Consider the following 26,484-nt stretch of genomic DNA (forward strand, 5'->3'; position numbering starts at 1 on the left):
TTAACGTTATACCCAGGACGAAGCAATTGCATGCTAAGGGCCTTGCAGGGCCCAACAGAGTAGAATCACGTCTGGCATTTATGGGATTCAAAGCAGCAATCTTTCTGATTGATGGCGCAGATCCCTAGCCTCAGAGCCGCCACTCCACATCTCAATGACTAAAAAAGAAAAAAGTCAAGGTGTTGGAATGACCAAGTCAATTTCCAGACCTCAATTCCATCGAGATGCTGTAGCAAGATCTTAAGAGAGCTGTGCACAAATGGATGTCCATAAACATCAATAAAATGAAGCAATGTTGTCATTTCTCCAAAACAATTTGAGAGACTGATAAAACGTTTCCTTCAAGTTATTGCTGCTTGAGGTGGTTCAACGTGTTGCTGAATTATAGGGCGAACTTATTCTTTCCCCATGGTTTCTAAACGTTTGCTTACTTTTTGATAAAAAAAAAACAAAAAACATATTGAAATTTGTTCATTTTTATTTGTCACCAGAGGTTGCATTTCTCTGTTTATAGAAGTTAGTAATGACAACACAGTCTTGATTTAGATCCTGACTGGTAAAATCACAGGGTGTTCTTTATTTTGTTCCATGACTAGATACATATCTATTGATATAGCAATGTACTGTATATTAAGTGAAAAGTGTTTTGAAATAATAATAGAAATATGCAATGGTTGAGCTTGAAACTGTCTGCAATGATCCAGCCATCTTTGTGACAGCGTATGCAAGCATTTTGGTTACTTTGTTATGTTAATTATACATTTTTGTATTTTTTTAAGTTTAACAATATCAATGTAATATTTTATATATTTTACACTTAATTATAACAGGCATCTGCCACTCTCCTTAATCAGCTTTATCTAAATATTTGAAAAGTGGCCTTAGAAATGTATTGACTACCCAGTCATTAATTATAAAAACAAATAATTCGACTTTTCCCTATGACTTTCAGACTTGCGCCATCCAGAGCAACACAATTGCCCTGTGCCCATCCCCAGCGGTTACCCAGGCATCAGAAGAACACAACCCTGCCGTGGTGGAATTTTACATCAATAGCAAGCTCTACACTGGGGATGGCAGCACCTCGCACAGTTTCCTGGATGATGAAGACATTGCTCAGTCAGGCAAATTCAACCTGGAGTATTTCGAAGACCCTCAGTTTTACACAGCTAACAAGGAAAAGTGGATCAAGCATCATGAGGGAGAACCCCTGACCTTGGTTATCATGGTATGTCAAGTACATTTGGTTGCTCAACGGAGGGGAAGGAAGCTTAAGGGTCTGGGTGAGCTGATATAGAATATCCCATCCAATTCTGTGAGAAATGGTTCTCCTTCAAACCGTATATCAAAGTTGATTATTTTTGTGAAAGGTTACATACTGCTAAACAGTAAATAGTATTTCAATTAAACATTAACTATTGTGCAGAGATTTGTAAAGAAGGAAAGCAATACGATGTGCAAACTGCGTCTTTGATGGTCCTAGGACAGGGATGTCTAAATTGTGGCCTGCAGACCAGCGCAGGCTCACTAGCACATCTGACTATTATTACTATTATTATTATTATTACTATACACTATTATATTATTACTATACTATTATATTATTATATTATTACTATACTACTATTATATTATTACTATATATTATTATTATTATAACCCTATTAATAGGGTTCAAGGAATAGCAATAGCTTAGATTTATATATTCTGCCTAATAACAGCAAGGCGTGATTTAAATAGTCCTAACTACACTCTTACTTCTCCCTATTGTTTTTTAGAAACATAATCCGTATCAAGTTATAACGGCCAATTATTTGCAACATGTTAGCCTTTGCTTATTGGTATGATTGTGTTTCACCTCCATATCCTACAACTCTGAGCAGCCCAGTACGGAGGATTTTGTTCCACAGATGCCCCAACCAAGGACAACACTGTCTTATTAACCTTGGAGTCTGATTTCCTTTCTGGAATTTGAAAGCCAGGAATCCTAAAATATATGAAGGTCAGGCAAAAAGGCCAACCTTCAACAGATTAGACAGCTATCTTGCTGCAAGGCTATTCACAAATTTATAGGTCAGTGGTGAAAGATTAAAAACAAGTTTTGTTTTGTGATTTAGTATTAGATCTAGGGAATCATCAGCCTTGTAGATCACGCCAAGTCCTCATATCTAAAAACTTCAGACTCTAAGTTCTGACAGAAATCCTGCTATCAGCTAGCTACTTGGCAGCCATGAAAAAAAGTAAATTACCAGTCAACCATCTGTTGAAAATCCAAAGTGCTTCAATTTTCAAGGTCAGTAGCCATTAGGATACACACAAGAAGTTAAAGATGAACACTTGTAACAAAAGGAAACTATGGGAAATACTTTGGACATAAGCAAACAATATTTTGCTCTTTCTGTCAAGTTTAATGGAGGGCTCACCCATCCACAACAGATTGCATTTATTTTTCCCCTCACCTGGCAGACGACCACTCACTGGCATGTCGACATTTTTGTCAGCATGATTTTTCACATGATTTGGGATGTTGGCATATTTTGTCATATACAGTAGGTGCCATGTGGCTCGAATCAGGAGACACTGTAAAATACCTGACACTGCAATGAGGGCTTAGCTTTCACTGGAAACTCTATATTTGGGAAAAATTAAGATGTATTACTGGAAAAATATTTTTTACATTCACATTTATTTGCTTGGCAGACGCTTTTATCCAAAGTGACTTACAAAAGAGGTAAACAAAATCGAGTAACATTAGGCTGGGGCCTGTTTTTTCAACATGTGTAGTAGGACAGGTAACAAAAGTTGTAATAACTAATAATTAACAATCATAGATTACAATCGTTAAAGCAATTAAATTTAATATAGTAACAAATCAACCAATAATATAAAATATCACAGAGTAAAGTTTATTTTTCAATCAATTAAACAGATATTCACAGAACAGATGGGTCTTCAGTTGCTTCTTAAATACATTGAGGGAGTCAGTAGTTTGGATGGAGGTGGGCAGCTCATATCACCAACTGGGAACTACACAGGAAAAGAGTCTGGACTGAGACTTGATAGCACGCAGAGGTGGCATCACCAGACGCTGTTCCCTGGCAGACGTAAGTGGGTGAGAAGGAGTATAGGACTTCACCAGCATCTCAATATACTCAGGTGCTTACCCATTGACTAGTTTGTAGGCAATCATCAGGGATTTGATCTTAATGTATGCTGCTACAGCGACCTGAAGAGAGGAATGACATGTGCCCATCTCAACTGGTTAAATACAAGATGGGCTGCTGCATTCGGGACCATCTGCAGTGGCCTGATAGCACATACGGCTACTCCTGCCAGAAGCAAGTTGTTGTAGTCCAGACGTGACAAGACCAAAGCCTGGATCAGAATTTTGTTCTGTGTATTCCATCAGATAAGGTCTGTTGTACATCGTGAGCCTGCGTGAATGAGAAACAGTAGACATGTGGTCAGAAAAAGATAGTTGCTCATCAATCACCATCCCAGGGGTTGTGTACTGACTTGGCAGGTGTTAGCGGCAGTGAGCCAGGCTGTACGGAGATGGGGAATTGAGCATATTGATTGGCTAGGATCACAAGAAGCTCTAGTATGTATTATAAAATATATTTTATTGTACTGAAATACTGTGATGGGCTGGCGCCCTGTGTAGTGGTTGTTCTTGCCTTGTGCCTGATGCATGCTGGGATATGATCCATCTGCCACACAAGCCTGCCTTAAATAAGTGGAATAGGAAAATGGATGGATGTACTGAATTTTTTAATATGGGTTACAATGCCAAATATATTTATTACATGGAAATTTGCAGTTCAAACAGCGAGCCTTCTGTTTAAGTAGAAAGCAACATTTAACTGTGATTTTCAGGTGTAGTTGTGATGTGCTCTGCTGTTTTTCTCAATAAAATGCTCAAAGAACAGCATTTATTACATTTAGATAATGGCCATTGCAGTGCACTCACAGCACCTGTTTGATTCTTTCATGCCTCAAAAATCCCCACCACCTTTCAAGTCCCACCTGTACTGTCCCATTCTGGTACCCTCACTACAGTAAATTTCAGCATGACACACTTCACTCATTTTGAATGAAAGATTGCAAAAGGAATAGTTGGACAAGGGATTAACTTGTAAACCCCAAGTACTTTGACAGGTAATGCAGGAAAGGGACAAAAGTGGGGCATTTTCAGAACAGAGCAGTTTGCTCGCTACAAAAATGTCAGATAACAACAACAACAACAACATTTATTTCTATAGCACATTTTCATACAAAAAGTAGCTCAAAGTGCTTTACATAATGAAGAAAAGAAGAATAAAAGACAAATAAGAAATTAAAATAAGACAACATTAGTTAACATAGAAAGGAGTAAGGTCCGATGGCCAGGGTGGACAGAAAAAACAAAAAAAAACTCCAAAAGGCTGGAGAAAAAAATAAAATCTGTAGGGGTTCCAGGCCACGAGACCGCCCAGTCCCCTTTGGGCATTCTACCTAACATAAATGAAATAGTCCTCTTTGTAGTTAGGGTTCTCACGGAGTCACTTGATGCTGATGGTTATACAGACTTCTGGCTTTTAATCCATCCATCATTGTTGGACCATCATGGTGCTTTGGGTAGATGGTGGTGGCACAAGCCACCACCAATAGGACACCGGAAAAGAAAACAGAAGAGAGAGTAGGGGTTAGTACAGATTTTGAATGAATAGTTATTATAATGAATTGGATATACAGAGTGTCAGGATTAAATTAACCCAACAGATTAACCCATTTGTATAATCCTGCGTGCATGTGGTGGAACGAACCTGCAAAAGATGCACTCCTCCATGGGCTGTCCTGTTAGGCATTAATTCACGTAATGTGTTTGATGCTCCAAATGTATAAAATTATTGTACGGGTCCAAACTCCCTGTCATTTTGTCAAAATCATGGTATGGATGGGACCGGTGCCACCATTAAGGTGAATTAGGCATTCGACCAGGGCTCAGATCAAAAGGGGGGAAAAACCCAGCCTCACAGGTTAGCTACTGAACATTTGCTTGGCGCACTAATAAGCTTGACCTAGGGCAGAGTCAGGCTCAATGTTGTTGTCGGTATTGGAGATGACAGGCCGTCAGTCTCCTTTGTGCTTAACAATTGTCTGACTATTTTGAACTTCTTGATCCATTTGTAAACACTCCACCATTGTAAAATGCTGACTCTGTATTATGCAGAAAACCTCCTGTGTATTTTGGCCTCCTGGTACTCCTTCAGCCCATAAAAAGCGGATCACTGCTTGCCGCTCTTCTTTGGTGCAAGCAAGCAGAGAGTGGAGAAGCCATGTTTATCTCTAGGAAGGAACAAGAGAAACCGACCAGTCCAGGCAGAAACTTTACCACTGTGACCACAGATACATCATGTTTCCACAGGTGAATGGAGAAAGCTGTACAGCTACCCCAAACAAAATGATCATAAAAGTGCGGATAATTATCAAGTTATTCTTATAGTTTCATTAAAAAAATTGGAAGTTTTGTGAAAGGGTAAATATTTATGAACTAGCATATATAAATACCTGTACCTCCTTTTCATGGGTAAGCATGAAGAAGATGAGCTGATGCACTCCCTTTATCTCAGAGGCGGTTTGTAACCTGCACAGGTCTACCTGTTTTGCATCCATAGTCCATCCATCCATTATCCAACCCGCTATATCCTAACTACAGGGTCACGGGGGTCTGCTGGAGCCAATCCCAGCCAACACAGGGTGCAAGGCAGGAAACAAACCCCGGGCAGGGTGCCATCCCACTGCAGTGCATCCATAGTTTTAATTCTAAAGCTGCCACTCTCCTTTAGTGTTTTCTGTAGAATATGTATGTATGTTCTGAAAACCTAATCTGTTTTAAGATGTTCTTAAGCCCTGCCTGTCAAAGCAGCTTTTCCTCTTTTAGATGTTTTTAGAATCAGTGCACATGATCTGTGATCTGATGGACCATAATAGGTTTACACACAAGTGCTTTTATGGGAGACACCTTCACAAAGCACTGTGTAGAACAAGCGAGATTCCAATATACCATATATACTCGCCGATAAGTTCTCCCGCGGATAAGTCGGGACTTCATTTTATCGTATAATTTCTCATATTTTATAACGTTGGTTGTAAAAGTGGAATGCGGAAAACTCACGCTATTGGGACAAGGGATTATGATATGCTAACTCCCACCTGAGAGAGTAACCATGGAGCACACTGCCTTTTTTTCTGTGTGGGTGCGGCAATGCACTGTATTAGCGGGTGCTCCAAACCTCTCCCTCTTTGTTGTGCCTACTTGACCACACGGTAATACCCAAAGCAACGTCTGCACTGATTTGTGTTTTTTGTATCTCACACCCTCATACACCTTTATCGTAAGAGCATCTCTTATCTATGATGGAGCGTTCGATCAGAAGAAAATATGAAGCTCGTTTTAAATTAAACGTCGTTGAAGTAGCGAAAGAAATTGGTAACTGCACTACTGCAACAAAATTCGATGCGTCTGAGAAACTGGTGCGAGATTGGAGGAGGCAAGAAGATGTAAAAAAAAAAAAAATGAAGTGTCACATTTTTGAACGGGCATATAAGTCGGGGTCTGATTTTATGATCGATTTTTTCAGTTTCAAGACCCGACTTATACGTGAGTATATACGGTAGTATTAAATAAGAAAACTGTTCAATACAATATAAAATAGTGAATACTGATTCTCTAGTTGGGTAGAGAGATCAAAGTAAGAGCTAAAAAGTCAGTCATCCATTTTCTAATAGTGGGTGAACACACAAGCCGAACAAACACACACACATACACCCCACTCACAAGTTAGGGCCATTTTAATATCGCCAATCCACCTAGCGGAGACAGAGTGGTGGCTCTGAGGCTAAGGATTTGCCCCAGCTATCAGAATGTTGCTGGTTTGAATCCCAAAAACACCAAAAGTGACTCTACTCCTTTGGGCCCTTGAGCATGGGCCTTAACCTGCAATTTCTCCATCCTGGGTATGATGTTAACCTTCATGCAGGAACAACTTGGGGGTTGGCACACCAGCCACTGTAAAAACAAAACCTCACACTGTTCCACTCCATTCAAACTAGTGTGGTGCTGCGGTGTGTCACTCATTGTACAGCTGCTCTCAGGTCCTAATTTTGAATCCTGAGGTAGCGTGGTGGGTGTGGAAACAGTGCATGCAATCAATACCCCCCCACTACCACCACCATCACCAATCCACCTAAACTGCATGTCATGTCTTTGGACTATGGGAGGAAACTGGAGCACCTGACAGAAACCCATCCAGACTATGAGGAGGAAGCATTTCAACTGTGCTGCACAAGCTAAAGAATGTACCCAAAAAATGTATAAAATGTACACTTTAAAGGACATTCAGAAATCAAACATTCTTAAAATTGAACATTTCAAAAAAATTAGATGTACAGAGAATGAGTTTGAGTCTGGTTTTATTAGATTGCCCTTTACCAAGAAATATATTAATTATTCTTTCTGTTTGTATATACCGTGCCTTCAAAAAATATTCAGTCCCCTTTACTTTTTCACATTTTTTATGTTGTTTAAATTATTTCTTTCCCTCATCAAACAACATTCAATACCCCAGAATGACAAAATGAAAGCAGGATTTTGGGAATATTTCCAAATACTGAAATATTACAACAACAGCGCCTCTACTGTGACACTTCAAATGTGGCTCAGGTGCATCCCATTCTATTATTTTCAGGCTGGCACATTTATCCAAGGCAACTTACAACAATGGAGATACAATTGGTTACATTTCTTTTTGGAGCACAGGCAGGTCAAGTGACTTGCTCTTGGCTATGTTAGCGGCATTGTGTGTATAGAATGCCTAGGAAATTTATAGAATGCGTGACGTTTTTAGGCAAAGCATGACATGTCTGTGTTACTTTAACATGCTATATACTTTCCTTAGGTATTGTATATAATACCAAAGCATTATACAGAACCACATATCGGTTTGCCTTTTTGCGTAGAATGCCAGGGAAATGTTTGAAATTTTAATTGTTTCCTACTTTGAAGTCCCATTTTCGGCATTCTATAGATTTCCTTGGCATTCTACATAATGCCTAATTTTACATATTGGTGGTAACAGCTACACAGTGACAGTAGCAGGATTTGAACCCACAACCTCAGGGTTTGAAGTCCAAAGTATTAATCACTATACCACACTGATCATCATGGAGAAGCTTCCACTTTGTTTGGAGTCTACCTGTGGTCAATTCAAATGACTCAATATGTTCAGGAAAGACCCACATCTGTCTATAGAAGGTCCCACAGTTGACAATGTGTATCAGAGCAAACACCAAGCAATGAGGTTGAAGGATTTGCCTGCAGTGCTTAGAGACAGAATTGTGTTAATTCACACATCCGGGAAAGTCTACCAAACACTTCTGTACCATTGAAGTTTCCCAGGAGCAAACTTTTAAATGGAATAAGTTTGTAAAAACCAGAAATCTTCCTAGAGATGGCCATTCTTCAAAACTGAGCAATTCTGGGAGAGCAATTTGGTGAGAGAGGTGACCACTATGGTGGATTTCCAGAGAACCTGTGTGGAGTTGGGGGAGACTTTCACAAAGACAACCACCATTGCAGTACTTCACTAATCTGGACCTAATTGCAGATTGGCCAGAGAACAGATGAAAGCCCAATTGGAGTTGATGAAAAGAACTCTCAGGCTAAGAGAAGATAGATAGATAGATAGATAGATAGATAGATAGATAGATAGATAGATAGATAGATAGATAGATAGATAGATAGATAGATAGATAGATAGATAGATAGATAGATAGATAGATAGATAGATAGATAGATAGATAGATAGATAGATAGATACTTTATTAATCCCAAGGGGAAATTCACATACTCCAGCAGCAGCATACTGATACAAAAAACAATATTAAATTAAAGAGTAATAAAAATGTAGGTAAAAACAGACAATAACTTTGAATAATGTTAACGTTTACCCCCCCAGGTGGAATTGAAGAGTCGCATAGTTTGGGGGAGGAATGATCTCCTCAGTCTGTCAGTGGAGCAGGACAGTGACAGCAGTCTGTCACTGAAGCTACTCCTCTGTCTGGAGATGATCCTGTTTAGTGGATGCAGTGGATTCTCCATGATTGACAGGAGTCTGCTCAGTGCCCGTCGCTCCACCACAGATGTTAAACTGTCCAGCTCCATGCCTACAATAGAGCCTGCCTTCCTCACCAGTTTGTCCAGGCATGAGGCGTCCTGCTTCTTAATGCTGCCTCCCCAGCACACCACCGCATAGAAGAGGGCGCTCACCACAACCATCTGATAGAACATCTGCAGCATGTTATTGCAGATGTTGAAGGACGGCAGTCTTCTAAGGAAGTATAGCCGAAAACAAGGTGGTCTGGTCTGAAGGAACTAAGATGGGACTGTCTGGAGGAAAAGAGGCACCTGTGTAACAGCATTCTAACATGGAAGCATAGTGGTGGCAGCATCATGCTATATTGTTGTTTTTTAACAGCAGGAACTGGGAGAGTAATCAAGGGAAAGCTGAATAGAGCACAGAGGTACCCTTAAAGATAGATAGATAGATAGATAGATAGATAGATAGATAGATAGATAGATAGATAGATAGATAGATAGATAGATAGATAGATAGATAGATAGATAGATAGATAGATAGATAGATAGATAGATAGATAGATACTTTATTAATCCCAAAGGAAAACCTGCTAAAAAATATTCTGGATCTCAGACTAGGCTGGAAGTTCACCTTCCAACAGGATGATGACCCTAAACACAAAGATAAGACAACCCAGAAGTGGCGCAGGGACATCTGTGTGAACGTCCTTGAGTGGCCCAGCCAGAGCTGAGACTTGAACCCAAATAAACATCGCTGAAGAGACCTAATGGGCTGCAGCCAACCTGACAGAGTTTGAGATGATCTGCAGAAAAGAATGACAGAAAATCCCTAACCCCAGGGGTGCAACGCTTAACATGTCAGCCCCAAGAAGAGCCCAGGTTGTAATCACTGCCAAAGGGGCATCAACAGAGTACCGAGTAAAGGGTTTGAACTTCTAAAATCAGGTTTTCACTTTATGGTATTGAGTGTTTCTTGATGAGGGGAAAACTGAATTTAAATGATTTTATCACAAGGCTGCAACATAACAAAATGTGTGAAAAGTGAAGGGATCTGAATGCTCTCTGAAGGCACTGTAAGCAAAAAAGAGCTGGCTTTATTAACCTCTAAGGTACGGAGCTAAGTCACTGACTGGCACTTTAAATCAGTAATTGTCAGTTATCGCATTTCATTTGTGGTTTTGCCTAAAGGGGGATTTAATCTATCATAACTACTAAAATGGATTTCTTTTCAAAGTTTTTTTTTTTTGTTTAACCGCAGATGCAAGTGGCTGCCTAGTGCATATTAAAACGAGCTATGACACATTTTATTTACATTCGGAGATTTAACTCTTCATTGTCTTATTGTCCTTTATTATCACAGGATCTGCTTAGCATCTTAAGAGAGCTATGGGTGAACATTCCAGGCTGTTTTTCTGGTCTGAAATCTCACATATTGGCAGGGATGTAGAAGGATCATTTTCTATATATTAGATTTACCTTTTGGAGACATGTAAATGTTTAGTCTGCCAAAAATAAAACCAACAAACACTAAACTGTCTACTTTGACCCTGTCTGTGTTATGCAGTTTGTGGGGAGGCCAGAGCTGTCCTCATCAGTGCGAAACATCAAAGTAAAAGATTCATTTTGGATCTTTGTCTCCACTTCAGGCCTCTCTGCCTCTGACTGTTGCAGCTCCTTTATTTTAAACACCACCACTTTCTGTCTCCAGTGAGATTAATAAACTACGTTTGCTAAGAATTTGCTTGAATGAGGGACCTGTAAGTTTCTTTTAACTCTGCACTACATATGCTTATGTTTAAGCATTAAAATACACAAAATGTGAAATGTTACGAGTGAAAACACTGCAAGTGCTCTTATTTAAAGTGGCAAGACATAAAGTACGGCAAATACACAAGGACAAAATAGAACATTAAACTTGATTAGACAATATAATTCTTCAGGACGGACTTTGTCACAGTAAGCGGGCCCCTTAAGAGAGACTGGTTAGCGTGTCTATGGTTAATTTCTGACTTGCGCCTGATGCTCCACATTCCCAATAATCCTGTAACCATGAAAAGCAAACATGAAAAATGGACAAGTCACTCTGTACAGGTCCTGGGGAGTTTAAGAAAAAATAACATCATACTCAGTGACATTGTACAAATGGCATCTAATATAAAAATACACTTTCCACATAAATTAGCTTTGTGTGCTTGGATTAACATTGGAATATGTTAGGTGAAAGGTCTCAAAGTCTAATTTTGTTTTACTCCGTCAGCATAAATTATGGGGCCCGATAATTTGATGGCATTTACTTGAACTTGGCACGTCAAGCTGTTCTTTTTATTGTGTCATTTACTGCTGAGCAGAGACTTAATGTTGTTGGTAGAATGTTGACGCAAACTCTACATCATTACTGCTTGCTTTTTATTAATTACAAATTGCACGTGTTACAAGTACTGTAGTTATACTGATGTCTACAAAAGGCTTATGAAATGTATGTATTTGGTTCTAAGGTGACAGTGTGGTGCAGTGATTAACGTGGCTTGGATCCTGGGATACTCTTTCTGAACAACAACAACATTTATTTCGACAGCACATTTTCATGCAAAGAAGGAGTGCTTTACAAGATGTGAAAGAAAACATGGCAAGAAAAGAAAATAAATTAGGCACAGATTAGAATATGAATGAGTAAATGTCATTTTCTAACCCTCTTAATCCAGACCAGGGTTGCTGGAGCCTATCCCAGCTGGCATAGGGAGCAGGCGGGAGCAAACTCTGGACATGGCACCAGACCTTCACAGGGCAAACACACACACACACACACAAACGCACACAATAGGGCCAACTGTCTGCCATCAATCCACCTAACCTGCTTGTCTTTGTAGCGTGAGAGGAAACCAGCGCACCCAGAGGACACCCACACAAGGAGGACATGCAAACTCCACACAGGAAGGATTCGGGAAACCTGGTCTCCTTACTGCAATGCAGCAGCACTACCACTGTGCCACCCTGAATGATTAAATAAGACAATAAAAAACAGTAAATAAGAAAACATCACTATACACTTACACAACACAGATATACAAGGCATAGTTAAAGTAGAATCCTTATTTAGAGATTTGTTTTCTAAGTCTCTAATGACAATTCTGATGGTGAGGTCTGGGAGAAAAAAAAACGCAATCTGCAGGCGTTCCAAGGCCAAAAGACCACCCAGTCCTCACTGGGCATTCTACCTAACATAAATGTGCTTACGTTGTCTCTTAAAGTTTATTAGGTTTCTTCCTAGAAGATTCGATGCAGTGGGGTTTGTGCATATTTGGGGTGTCTGCTTTCATTCCAACATCACAGGTGGCTGCCTAGTGCTTTGATCAGATGACACCAAAAAAAAGGAAAACAAAGCAGAGAAAAATAGAAATGAATAGATAGAAATAATGATTGCAAATATAAAGTAAATGATATTGCATTACATATACAATCTTTTTAGATGTCTAACTAAAATGCCAAATTAAAAAAAAAGTGTTGTTATAGGAGTTTTTTGAAATGTTTCATGGAATTAGTCTGGTGTTGGTAAAGTATTCCAGATTTGTGGTGCGTAACAGCAAAAGGTCACCTCGCCACTTCTTTCATGCTTCACTTTTGGAATAATAAGCAGGCAGGCCACTATTAGAACCAGAATCACATTTATTGGCTAAGAGTCCTTGCACAGAAAGAGTTACACGACAGACATACTGTAAGTACACACCTAATAAGAGATAAATACAAGACAAAGAACGCAAAGATCTGCGTAGAAAGTGCAAGGCAGTGCAATAAATCTATACTAATAAAAGGCAAAGCCCTCACTGACTCACTCATCACTAATTCTCTAACTTCCGTGTAGGTAGAAGGCTGAACTTTGGCAGGCTCGTTCCTTACAGCTTACTTACAAAAGTTAAGCAGGTTTCATTTCGAAATTCTACGCGTAACAGTCATAACGGTCGACAACGTCCGCCATGTTAAACTTTCTTATTTATGGCCCCATCTTCACGAAATTTGGTAGGCGGCTTCCCTGCGTTAACCGAAACTGATGTATGTACTTATTTCAGTGGTATGACGCCACTGTTGGCTGCCATATTGAACTTTCCAATGGTTTTTGTTACTTATGGGCCCATCTTCAAGAAATTTGGTACGCGGGTTCCCAACGCAAACTGAATCCTACTTACGTACATATATACGTCCATAACCTGCAGCTTGGTCGCTGTGTGAGGCGGCGTTGGGTCCCCCATCCCCACGCCTCCCACGTAGTTGGTTGCCTGCCTATATAAGGCCGTCTGTCTCTCTGGTCTCTTCATTCCCTTCCTTGTTTCGCCACGGTATTCACGTCTCCCTGCTGATAACTGCAGCCATTTTATTTAATCCAAGGCTTTTCCGCTGTTTTATTGTTCGTTTATTACGATTATAGTTATTGTGTAGGTATTTTAGACTTAGTTTACATTGTTCAGGTACCCATTTCCTTTATCGTTCCAACCGTACCCCCATTAACATGTCTATCGAGGTGATCACCATCGATCAAAGAACTGTCACTTACCGAGTGGTTTCCATGCCCAGAGATGACGACTGCCTTTTCCATTCTCTGTGTTACATATTGCACTGCCATATCAGGCTCACTCTTGATATCCGGAGGAACATTGTGTCTTATGTATTGAATGACTGGGACAGGTTCAAGGTGTGGACTGATGATGGTACAGGAGATCATTATACTACACAGGAGCACTAGAAGAGTGAAATGCTTAAGCTCTTCACCTATGGTTCCGCATGTGAGTTGATGGCTGCCGCTGAATTGTTCAGTTGTCGCTTTCAAGTGTACTGAAATGGCCAAATGTTTTACACCTTTGGACAACTGCCAATGCCTCTTAAACATCTTAGATTCACAGGTGACGATTTGAGTAGTGGACACTTTGATGTTTATGAATGTTTAAACTCTCAAAAGCTGGATGCGAAGTTATCGATAAAACCCATTTCAATTCAAACGCCTCCAATTTCCAGTAAGGCTCTGCTTCACAATGACAATTAATAAGTCTTAGGGACAGACCCTACAAAAGGTTGGCATTGATTTGAGGCAAGATTGCTTTTCACTTGGCCAACTATACGTTACATGCTCAAGAGTAAGCTCAGCGCACAGCTTGGTCATATTACAACTGGAGGGCCGAACTGACAACGTGGTATACAAAGAGATCCTTGACAAATAATTATTGGGATATTTTCCCTCAGTTTAAAAAGGTTTACTTTTCTTCTTAATAAAAATTTTAAAGCAATACTTCGCCTCAGGTATTTTGTTAGTACTGAAATAAATGCAATTTAAAAATTAGCTATATGTAAGAATGTTTCAAGATATTGGGGTGGAGGGGCTGGGAATGTAGACGGATAGGCACTCCAAAAGACAGACAGATAGATAGATAGATAGATAGATAGATAGATAGATAGATAGATAGATAGATAGATAGATAGATAGATAGATAGATAGATAGATAGATAGATAGATAGATAGATAGATAGATAGATAGATAGATAGATAGATAGAACTTTATTTGTCCCCTAGGGGATATAGCAGGATTGTTTTGAACTTTACATACCATCGATAATATTTCCAAATATATTCTAAAGTACATTGGTAACCAGTGTAATGATGCTAAAACTGGTGACAAGTGCTCAGATTTTATTTTGCTGCTTGAGATTCTTGCAGCTTTATTCTGAACTAACTGCAGCCGATTGCTCTTCACACGATTCCCTCAGTCTTTCCTGCAGGCTCTCTTATTTCTTGCCACAATATAAAGGGATGCCATTAGGGTGATTTGCAACACTAAGTTCATGCAGTGTGAGTGTGGGTGTGTGCACCAGTGTGACCTGTTATAGACTGGCATCCAGCCCAGAGCTAGTTTCTGCCTGACATAAATATAAATGCATGGATTTTGATGGCCTCCTTTATCACATATTGTTGCTTCTGAAAGTGTATGAAATGCACCCAAAAATCAAACATCTCCTAATTGTCTCATTTTTTTAGCTAATGGTTTGATGCATTCATTCATCCTTTTTCTGAACCTACTTCTTCTATGAAAAGGTTGCAAGAAGCCAAAGTCTAGCTCTGGACAGGCTGCCAGCCATTTAAAACAAACCTCACTGAAACTCATCTTTACTCAGACCACATCAGATTAGAGTCACCAGACAAGCTAGCATGCACTCCTTTAGTAGGTGTGAGGAAGCCAAACCACTGGTGGAAAGTCATGGGAGTACTGGGAGAACATAGCAACGTAACAGGCAGAGACCAGACTAGGATTTAAAACCTTGTCAATGAGGCTGATAAGCAGCAGGGATGATCACTGCACTGTGCTGCCACTCTGCTGCTCTTACCTAATGCTGACTATCAAGTCTCAGTACAATTGTTTCCTTTTTCCTACAAAACTGAAGGACCAGTAGGTAGTGTGACTTGCTCAGAGTCACACAGTGTGTGTTGCCATTTTTGGTTTTACAGCCGAGCACTTTAACCACTGAATCACACTGCATGTAAGAGCGAGGTTTGCAGTTGGATAGACTCCCAATGCTGGATGGGATATGTGACTAAAAGGAAATGGAGAGAGTAATAGAGTTTGGCTTCTGAATGGAATAAAAGGCTACATTAGCTGTTTCTAATATATTCATGTTTTCATTTTCAGAAAGGGACAAATAATCTGAATTTTCAAGTCGAAGAGTACAAAGTCATGATTGGCTCCATCCCCTGTGAAATTAGCTTCATCAGTGAGAAGAGCTTCCACTGCACCATCAATGGATCCCTCAGCTCAACAGAACGTGAACTGCCAGTCATTGTAAGTGAATAGTTCATGCACAGTATGGAATGTTGTTATGGTTTAGTATTTTGTGAGTGTTGTACAATTAAGTTATTAGACTGCTGTACCATTTCCATGAACAGACTTAAAACCATCGAATCCCTAGTTAGACGTCATTATTCAATGTAGCTGTAGTAGTTATTTTATGCATACCAGTGTCTAATCTCATCAAAAGAAGACCTTGTTTCTTATCACTCACCGCCTAAATGATGTTACCTTTCATTTTGTACATATCTTGAGGTTCAGGACTTTTTGTTCAAGGCTTTTGTGCAGTTAAATGTGGCAGAATTCATTCTGCAAAGAGAGTAGAATTAACATGGAATGAGAGTCTGTCTTTAAGCTGTTATCACGGTTCCCTTTCCTATCATAAGAGGTTAATAGGTAGCAGTGTGTGATAAGCAGCTATTCATTTAGCAGAACGCTCACTGATTGTACATAGACCTAAAAATATACCACTTCCAGTTAGGAATAACACATTCTTCATGGCTCCAAGAAATGGCAGAAGCTCTCGCCATTGGCCCTCATGTTATAAGAACTGATTCAGGCAAAAACAGTGCAAGTCAGCTTTTTGTTGAGGCACCCTTGAAGTAGTATGATGGTGTCTACACGATACTCTGTGAAACTCAGCTGCTTGCCATGTACTGAGAGTGTATGTGATGAACGAACGTCAGGTTTTATTAAAGTTAATCAGCATTTGTTTTATGTAAGCTTTGTTTTAAATCCTGAGTAAAAGAAGCTGTTATCACAGCTACACTGTATAGCCAAAAGTTTGTGGAAACATGATCATAACACCAATATGAGCTTACTGGACATCCTGTTCCAAAACAATGGGCATTAATATGGAGTTGACATCCCCTTTACAGCTATAATCACCCCCATTCTTCTGGGAAGGCTTCCACAAGATGTTGGATTGTGTCTGTGGGACTTTAAAACAGACATTTGGACAAGAAGATCTGGTAATCGGTGTTCAAATTCCTCACAGAAATGCCAAGTTCCTCCTCCAAACTCACTACCAAACCATGCTAAAACAGAAAAGGCTCTTCCTCAAATTGTTGCCACAAAATTGGAGGTGCGCAATTAAAATGTCAAAAAAGTCTCCAGCAGACACCCCGTGACCCTGTAGTTAGGATATAGCGCGTTGGATAATGGATAGATGGATGGATGTCTTTCTCTTCTGTGGTATTAATATTACCCTTTACTGGAACCAAGAGGCCTAGTCTAAACCCTACCATTATCCTTCCTCTGCCAAACTTTACAGTAGGGACTAAGCATTCCAGATGGTTGTGTTCTTCTGGCAATCACCAAACCAAGATTTCTTCACCATACTGCCAGATAATGAAGCATGATTCATCACTTCATCATCTGTTCAGAAAACGTGTTTTCACTGCTCCAGAGGCCATACTTTACACCACTCCGCCCAATGCTCGGCATTGCATGTGGTAATCTTAGACATGTGTGCAGCTGCTTCGACTTGGAAGTGCCTTTTCACGAAGCTCCTGACACATAGTTCTTGTGCTGATGTTGCTTCCAGAGGCAGTTTGGAGCCCTTTTGTGAGTGATGTAACAGAAGATAAGTATTTTGTATTTGCGGCCCTGTTCTGTGAGTTTGCATGGCCTACCGTGGCTGAGCAGTTGTTCATCTGACACTCATTACACATCCTAATCATAGCACTTACAGTTGACTGGGCCAGATCTAAAAGACCAAAAATTTCACATACAAACTTCTGACAAAGATGGCGTCCTATGACAGTGCCACATTTAAAGTCACTGAGCTCTTCAGTACAACTTGTTCTACTGCCAATGTTCATTAATAGAGATTGCATGGCTATATTCTTAAGTCGATGCACCTGTTAACAAAGGAAGAGGCTGAAACACCTGAACTCAGTAAAAGTAGCCTTAATGGACCGTGTGAAGCAGGATATGCTATTGGTAGTGCATGTAAAAAGTGTGCAGATTGGCCAGATAAATATGCCCCCAAAAAGTAACCCCTCCAGCCATTTTCTTTAATATTCTTCAAGTTCTTCAGTTTAGTATCCCCTTTAAATATTTATGGAATGTTTTCAAGTCTCTTATTTCTAGTTTTAGCTTCTATTCTTATGGTTCTTATCTATCTGAAAGAAAATGACAGTTGCCGCTTTTATTTTAATAAATCACGCATTCTATAAAGATTATATCTTATTATACTATATTAAACCATCTATCCATTTAAAGAACTTGCTTATCCAAACATTTGTCACACAAAATCAATAGTATATTCTAGCATCAATTTGCACAAAGCAGGAGAAAGCTGTAGGCAGGGCAACCGTCCATCATAAACTACACTCTCCCACACACCCACAGTCACTTTTTCATTGCCAATTTAGACTTTCCAGTCAATTTAATTTACACTCACTACACAAATTATTAAGAACACTCCACTAATACTGGGCAGGGTCTCATCTTGCTCTCAAAACAGTCTCAATTCTTCATGGCAGGGATTTCACAAAATTTTGGAATTATTCCTTTGAGATTCTGGTCCACGCTGACGTAATTGAATCACACAATTTCTGAAGATCTATCAAGTTCACATTCATGCGGTGAATCTCCCAGTGTTCTAATGGATTCAGATCTGTTGACTGGGAAATCCAATGAAGAACACTGAACTCATTGCCATATTCATGAAATCAGTTCACTTTGAAACATGGTGCGTTATCATGTTTGAAGTAGCCGTTCGATGATGGTTAAATTGTGGACATCAAGGGATGCACATGGTCAGCAACAGTACTCAAATAGGCTGTGGCATAAAGGCGATGATTAATTGGTATTAATGATCCCAAACTATGGCAAGAAAACATTCCCTACACCATTACACCACCACCACCACCACCACCAGCATGGACTGTTGACACAAGGATGGCCAGCACCAAATTCTGACTCTACCATCTGTGTGCCTCAGCAGAAATTAAGATTCATCACACCAGGCTATTTTTTTCTAGTCTTTAGCCGTACTGTTTTGGCGAGCCTGTGCTCACTGCAGCCTCAGCTTTCTGTTTTTGGCTGGCAGGAGTAGAACACAACATGATCTTCTATTGTTAGAGCTCATCTGCCTCAAGGTTTGACGTGTTGGGCATTCTGAGATGTTGTTCTTCTCCTCACAGTTGTACAGAGTGGTCATCTGAGTTACCATAGCCTTTCTGTCAGCTCAAACCAGTCTGGTCATTCTCCTCTGACCTCTCTCCTCAGCAAGGTGTTTCTGCCACTCATTGGGTGTTTTTTGTTTTTGGACCATTCTGGGTAAACTGCAAAGACTGTTGTGCCTGAAAATCCCAGGAGTTCAGCAGTTATAGAAATACTCAAACCAGCCCATCTGGCACCAACATTCATGCCCTGGTCAAAATAATTTTTCCCTATTCTGGTCCCTATTTTAATGTGCACATTAACTGAAGATCCTAAACTGTATCTGCATGATTTTATGTATTTCACTTCCATCACCTGATTGTCTGATTAGATAATTACATGGATAAGCAGGTGTAGAGATGTTCCTAATAAGTTTCCCGGTGAGTGTGTGTTTGAACAATTGTAAAATGGCCAGATCTTTTAAATCACTTTCGGAAATATTAGGCTACTAATAGTAATCGTAGTATTGTGTCCCTGTAGCCAAACCTGGTTGTCCTTGACCCTAAAAAAATTCTGATGCTTGGCCTGGAAGCAATCTCAAGTAAGGGGAATTAATTTGGAATCAGGCAGATGGCTGGGGTAGACTCAGAGACAGGAGAAAGAGAACCCTGGGTTGGGGAAGGGATGAAATAGCAGAGGAAGAGTGGTTTATTGTGGTATTTAGGATGAAGGCAAGTCATATAGCCACCTCACCTGACAGACCAGGGCTCCCACTGGTAAAGAAATGTCAATTCTGATTTGTCCATTCTACTATATTCCCTCACTTGTGTGTTTTGTTGTTTTAAGTAAGCAGAACGAAAAATTCGGCTTCATTTCCATTATTCTGGGTGCATGCCAGGACAGCACTCTCTCCCATTAAAATTTCCTTTAATATCAGTGGGTATTCATACAGTATATGTATATAATGCACTAATATAGCTCTTCTACGGGAAACATTTTTCTTTTAGTTCATTATTTCACATAGTCTACTGGGTCATTTAAAATACAATGAGTTGCTTCTACTTGTTAGTCTCGTGTGATTTTGGCCTTTTCAAATAAAAGTCCTTTTCTTTCAATTTCTGTTAGTCATGTCAGCAGGAGAGAAATTACTGGGAAAGCATTAAGTTAGCTTGTGGTAAATTAAATTCAGACTAGACTCTTTAACAGAGTGGCTTAAAAAAAAGAATAACCCACTTTGTTCAACCAAAACCATAAACCAAAATGATAAAAATTGTCTGTCAGCCAAGGGGCTACAATACCATAATTTGGCTTTGAGGCCCAGTCTTAAAAAAAATAAAGTTCTCATATCTTCAGAGTTAGCATAAAATGTACTCATCTATTTGTAGATATCAGCAGTCTGTGCAAGCAGAAAGCTTTTAAAATCTGAGATAGCTTTGACACAAACACACGCACAAACACTCACACCCTCCTGTAAAGCCTTACACTGTAGGTTGGCTTTGTAAACATCTTCAATTATCTTAAGAGACAAATCACCCTAAAAATGAATAAAAAACTTGAGAAAGAGTGATTTTTTTAAGGACAATACCTGAAAATGCAAAAATGTATTTTCAAAGAGTGGTCAAGTAAGTGGCAGAATATAAGAGTCTCCCACTCCAGCTACTAAATCAGTTCACTAGAAATAAGAACAAAACCAATTAAATGAAGACATGGCATGGAGGCTGTACTGCTGCATTTTATTTCCATCCATCTATCCATTTTCCAACCCGCTGAATCCGAACACAGGGTCACGGGGGTGCATTTTATTTGTTGGATGTTTTTCTTGGGTTTCTAGTAATGGTGGCTCTGAGGCTAGGGATCTACGTCAGCAATCGGTAGGTTGCTGGTTCGAATCCTGTAAATGCCAGAAGTCCACTCCACTGAGCAAGGCCCTTAACCTGTAATTGGGTATGACGTTAACCTGCAAGCTGGTCCGCCGACTTGCAAGGGAAAATTCGGGAGGTTGGGGGCAGGACTGGAATTCTACCCACTGTAAAAATAAATACCGAATATACTCACGTATAAGTTGGGTCTTGAAACCTGAAAAATTGATCATAAAATCAGAACCCGACTTATGCGCCCATTCAAAAATTTTTATATTTCTTACCTCCTCCAACCTTGCGTCAGTTTCTCAGGCGCATCAAATTTTGTTGCAGCAGCACAGTTACCAATTTCACTCGCTACTTCAACAATGTTTAATTTAAAACCAGCTTCATATTTTTTCCTGATTGAACGCTCCGTCGTAGGTAAGGGATGCTGTTATAATAAAGGTGTATGAGAGTGAGATACAAAAAACATAAAACAGTGCAAAACTCACTTCGGAACAGTTCAGGTATTATCTTGTGGTCACGTAGGCACAGTAGGCAGAGAGAGAGGTTAGGAGTACCCGTTGATACAGCGCATTGCCGCACCCACATAGAAAAAAAGGGCGTATGCTCCATGGTGACTCTCTCAGGTGGGTGTTAGCATTTCTTAATCTCTTGGACCAATAGCGTGAGTTTTTCACATTCGACTTATATGACCAACATTATAAAATACCAGAAATTATACGTTAAAATCAACTCCCGACTTATCCACGAGAGAACTTATCCGCGAGTATATACAGTAAATAAAACTTGACACTGTTCCATTCTAATCAAACTTGTGTGGTGCTGAGGCGTCACTGGCTGAACTCAGGTCCACATTTGGGGTCCTGAGGTGTGGTGGATGTGGCAAAGCACCATATTAGTGCATGATCCCAACCTCTCTCTCTGGTTCTAAATTCCCAGAAGGGATTTCACTCTATAAGTTCCCATTCCAACTTCTTTTGATTGGCTGTACAAAAGTTGTGTCACTGTGCCATCATTTATGGGTGTGTGGATTCTGCGAAAGGCCAGCAGATGACAAAAGGAGTAGGCTGACCTGGCTTTCCAGGGGAAGTCATTTCCAAGTGACAGACAGATAGACTCCAAATAATACATCCAAAACAGAAAAATAATAATCTAATTCTAAAACCAACATCAATTTGCTTTCCTGTTTAAAAGCCAATCCCAACAGCATTGAGCCACAGGTAGAAAGCAACCCTAGAAAGCATGCAACAAAAACTGAAATAAAACTGATAATAGTTCAGTTATGTAAGATGTAATAGTTGAGGCTGTTATCGACCTCTCGAACCCTCAGGTAGTACGCCAAACACCAGGTAAAAGTCAAAGATTTTTTATTTTTATAATAATAATGTGCACAAAGCACCCTCCACTCCATACTACACATACAAATACAAATATCGATACAATAAACCAATCCTCCTCTCCCAGACACTTCGCCACCCTTCCTCCCAGCTCAGCTCAATGTCTGGGCTTTCCCAGAGTCCTTTTATACCCCCTGACCCGGAGGTGTTCCTGTCCCACAATCCACAAGTCCTTATTACTTCCGGGTCAGGGTAAAAGTCCGTTTCTTCAACCTGAAAGCACGTTGTTTCTTCTTGTCATGTGATCATGACGCATTTCCGGGTTATAGAGCACGTAAGAGTCCGACAGCCTCCCTACAGCGACTCCCGGTGGTCCCCAAGGTATCCAGCAGGGCTGTGTATACAAACTACAGGGTCCATAAGGCCCTGCTGGAATTTGGGGAACCTCCATGCTGCTGGGAGGGCTCCACCTGGCGGCCTGGAGGTGTGGGCCGGAATATTTAGCCGGCTATCCATCACAAAGACATTATAGTGGATTCAGAAAGTATTCAACATGCTTCACTTTCTGCACACTTTATTGTGTTGTAGATTTAATTTTAAATCGATAAATTTGCCATTTTTGATCATCAGTCTACACTTGAAAACTCATACTGACAATGTAAAGACATGCTCTCAGAAATGTTTGGAAATTTGTTAAAAATCAAAAGCTTAAATCTCTCCTTCATACAAGTCTTCAGACCCTTTGCTGTAGCACTCTAGGTTGTGATCAGGTGAATCCTGCTAGCTTTAATTCTCCTTGAGATGTTTCTAGAACCCGATTGGAGTCCATCTTTGGCAAGTTGAATTGATTGGACATCATTTGGAAAGGCACACGTGGATTTAAGTATATAAGGTCCATTGACACTGCATGGCAGGGCAAAAAACAAGTCATGAAGTCCAAGAAAGTCTCTATAGATCCCCACAATCAAATTTTGGTGAGGTATAGATCAGGGCAAGGGTATAAAAACATTTGTAAAACTTTAAATGTTCTAAGGAGCTTCAATAGCTGTGAAATGGAGTATGTTTTGAACCACCAGGACTCTTCTTAGAGATGGCTGTCCAGCCAAACTGAGTAACCATCCAAGAAAGGCCTTGGTTAGGGAGGTAACGAAGATACCAATGGTTACTCTAACAGAGTTTCAGAAGTACTCCCTTAGATTGGAGAACCTGTAGGAAGGCCAACCATCTCAGCAGCAATACATTAGACCTTTAGGATACAGTGGCTAACCCCCCTTGGAATTTGCTAAACAGCATTTAAAGGACACTGAGAACATGAGGAGAACGATTCTTTGGTCTGTTGAAATTAAAATTGAACTCTTTAGGCAAGAACTCCAAGCACTATGTCTGGTGAACACCAGGCACTGTACATCACCTGCCTAATACCATCACTACAGTGAAGCATGGCAGCGACAGCATCATGCTATAGGAGTGCTTCTTAGCAGTAGGGACAGGGCAATAATCTGAAGCAGACTGCCAAACCAACACCAGAGTGGCTTCGGAACAGGTCCCTGACAGGTCTTGCATGTCCCAGCCAAAGAGAGAGAAGGTGGGGAGCATGCACTGATACAGCAGCATTGCTGCACCCGCCACATGACAAACCACCTCAGCATCCCAAATTAGGACTTGAGCGCGGTCATGCAGTGGGTGACACCTCAGCACCACACTAGTTCAAATGGAATGGAGCATTATGAGGTTTTTTACAGTGGCCATCAGCCGCCATGTTTTCCTTGCAAGTGGGAGGACCTGTTTGCAGGTTAACATCATACCGAGGATGGAGCAAATGCAGGATAAGGGCTTTGCTCAAGAGTCCAACAGAGTGGAATCACTTCTGGCATCTACAAGATTCAAACCAGCAACCTTCCGATTGCCAGTGCAGGTCCCTAGCCTCAGAGCCACCACTCCAGCCAAAGCCCAGACTTAAACACTATAGAACATCTGTGGAGAGACCTGAAGATGGCACTTACCATCCAAGCTAAGAGAGCTGAGAGGAGCTGCCAAGAAGAATGGCTCAAATCTAGAAGGATAGATAGATAGATAGATAGATAGATAGATAGATAGATAGATAGATAGATAGATAGATAGATAGATAGATAGATAGATAGATAGATAGATAGATAGATAGATAGATAGATAGATAGATAGATAGATAGATAGATAGATAGATAGATAGATAGATACTTTATTAATCCCCAAGGGGAAATTCACATACTCCAGCAGCAGCATACTGATACAAAAAACAATATTAATTAAAGAGTGATAAAAACGCAGTGCAAGTTAAAAAGTGCAAGGTGGAGAGTGTGAGGCCGGTATAACAGTCAGTAACTTTGCATAATGTTACTGTTTAACCCCCCATTCCCATTGGAGTTGAAGAGTCGCATAGTGTGGGGGAGGAACGATCTCCTCAGTCTGTCAGTGGAGCAGGACATTGATAGCAGTCCGTCACTGAAGCTGCTCCTCTGTCTGGAGATGACACTGTTTAGTGGATTCAGTGGATTCTCCATAATTGATAGGAGCCTGCTGAGCGCCCGTCGCTCTGCCATGGATGTCAAACTGTCCAGCTCTGTGCCTACAATAGAGCCTGCCTTCCTAACCAGTTTGTCCAGGCGTGAGGCGTCTCCCTTCTTTATGCTGCCTCCCCAGCGCACCACCGCGTAGAAGAGGGCGCTCGCCACAACCGTTTGATAGAACATCTGCAGCATCTTATTGCTGCAGCATCTTATTGCTACTTCCAAGGAAGTAAAGTCGGCTCTGTCCTTTCTTACACAGAGCAACAGTATTGGCAGTCCAGTCTAGTTTATCATCCAGCTGCACTCCCAGGTATTTACAGGTCTGCACCCTCTGCACACAGTCACCTCTGACGATCACAGGGTCCATGAGGGGCCTGGGCCTCCTAAAATCCACCACCAGCTCTTTGGTTTTGCTGGTGTTCAGGTGTAAGTGGTCTGAGTCGCACCATTTAACAAAGTCCTTGATGAGGTTCCTATACTCCTCCTCCTGCCCATTCCTGATGCAGCCCACGATAGCAGTGTCGTCAGCGAACTTTTGCACGTGGCAGGACTATAGACTGAACAGTTCCGGAGAAAGTACAGTCCCCTGCGGCGCTCCTGTGCTGCTGACCACAATGTCAGACCTGCAGTTCCCGAGACGCACATACTGAGGCATTCTAGGCATGCAAAGAACAAAAAGATTCAAAGCTATAATTGTTGCTTCTGCAAAGTACTGAATTAAGTATGTATATATAGTAGTATATATACATTAAGTATGTATATGAAAGAGAGATTTTAGCTTTTCATTTTAAATAAATTTGCAAACCTTTCTGAAAGCATATTTTTTCACTGTGTCCTTATGGATTAATGAGTATTGATCAAACATTCTGAAGCACGTTATGTAGACTAATCAATCTGACAGCATCCCTGACTAGAAATGAGTCTGAATCAATGTGCTGTAAATCAGCAAACTCAGAACCCCTATGCTGCTCATATTTTTTTTTAATTAGTAAATTATCAAATAGTGCTGTTAGCAATAGTGTTTTATGAATCACTCAGGTCTACTTTTTTCTTTCTCTATTTATTTCTTAAGAAACTGCTTAATAATAACAATAACAATAATTTGTTACATTTATATAGCACTTTTCTCCCTACTCAAAGCGTTTAACATAGTGAGTGGGGAGCCACTTCAATCAGCACTAATGTGTGGTTGGCCATTTTTGTGCCAGTATGCTCACCACACATGAGTGAGCCATTAGGTGGTGGAGTGGTGAGAGAGATAGCCAACTAGAGACAGGGGATGATTAGGAGGCCGGAATGACTAGGCCATGGTGGGCAATTTAGCCTGGACATCGGGGTACACCCTACTCTCTATGAAGGATGCCCAGGGATCTTTTATAACCACAGAGAGTCAGGACCTTGGTTTTACATCTCATCCGAAGAACGACACAATTTTTATAGCACAGTGTGTCCATTACAAACAATGAATACTGTATGTTTTCATCACAAATTCTCTCCATAGTTTGAACTCTGAAAGGTTTCCTGAATGGCCACTAAAATTTCCAATGCTTGGTTACCTCAAGCTGGGGAAACATATAAATTCCACACAGTCACCTCTACTGCCAGGTTACCCAAACCCATTAGTATGATCTCCATAATGACTCACAACTCATTTAATATATT

At 40.4% G+C, this 26,484-nt stretch overlaps 1 protein-coding gene across 2 annotated transcripts in view; it reads left to right on the top strand.

Moving 5' to 3' along the window:
- The window catches only part of plxnd1 (plexin D1), a 216,134-nt gene that overhangs the window by 131,709 nt on the left and 57,941 nt on the right, over nucleotides 1-26,484 (top strand). For both annotated transcript variants that reach the window (XM_028824793.2, XM_028824794.2), the window contains exons 18-19: nucleotides 953-1,228; nucleotides 15,808-15,957. In XM_028824793.2, the coding sequence (XP_028680626.2) occupies nucleotides 953-1,228; nucleotides 15,808-15,957 (426 nt within the window). The remainder of the gene's footprint in view (nucleotides 1-952; nucleotides 1,229-15,807; nucleotides 15,958-26,484) is intronic.

This window comes from Erpetoichthys calabaricus, chromosome 18 (genome assembly GCF_900747795.2).
Source record: "Erpetoichthys calabaricus chromosome 18, fErpCal1.3, whole genome shotgun sequence".
Taxonomy (NCBI): Eukaryota; Metazoa; Chordata; class Cladistia; order Polypteriformes; family Polypteridae; genus Erpetoichthys; species Erpetoichthys calabaricus.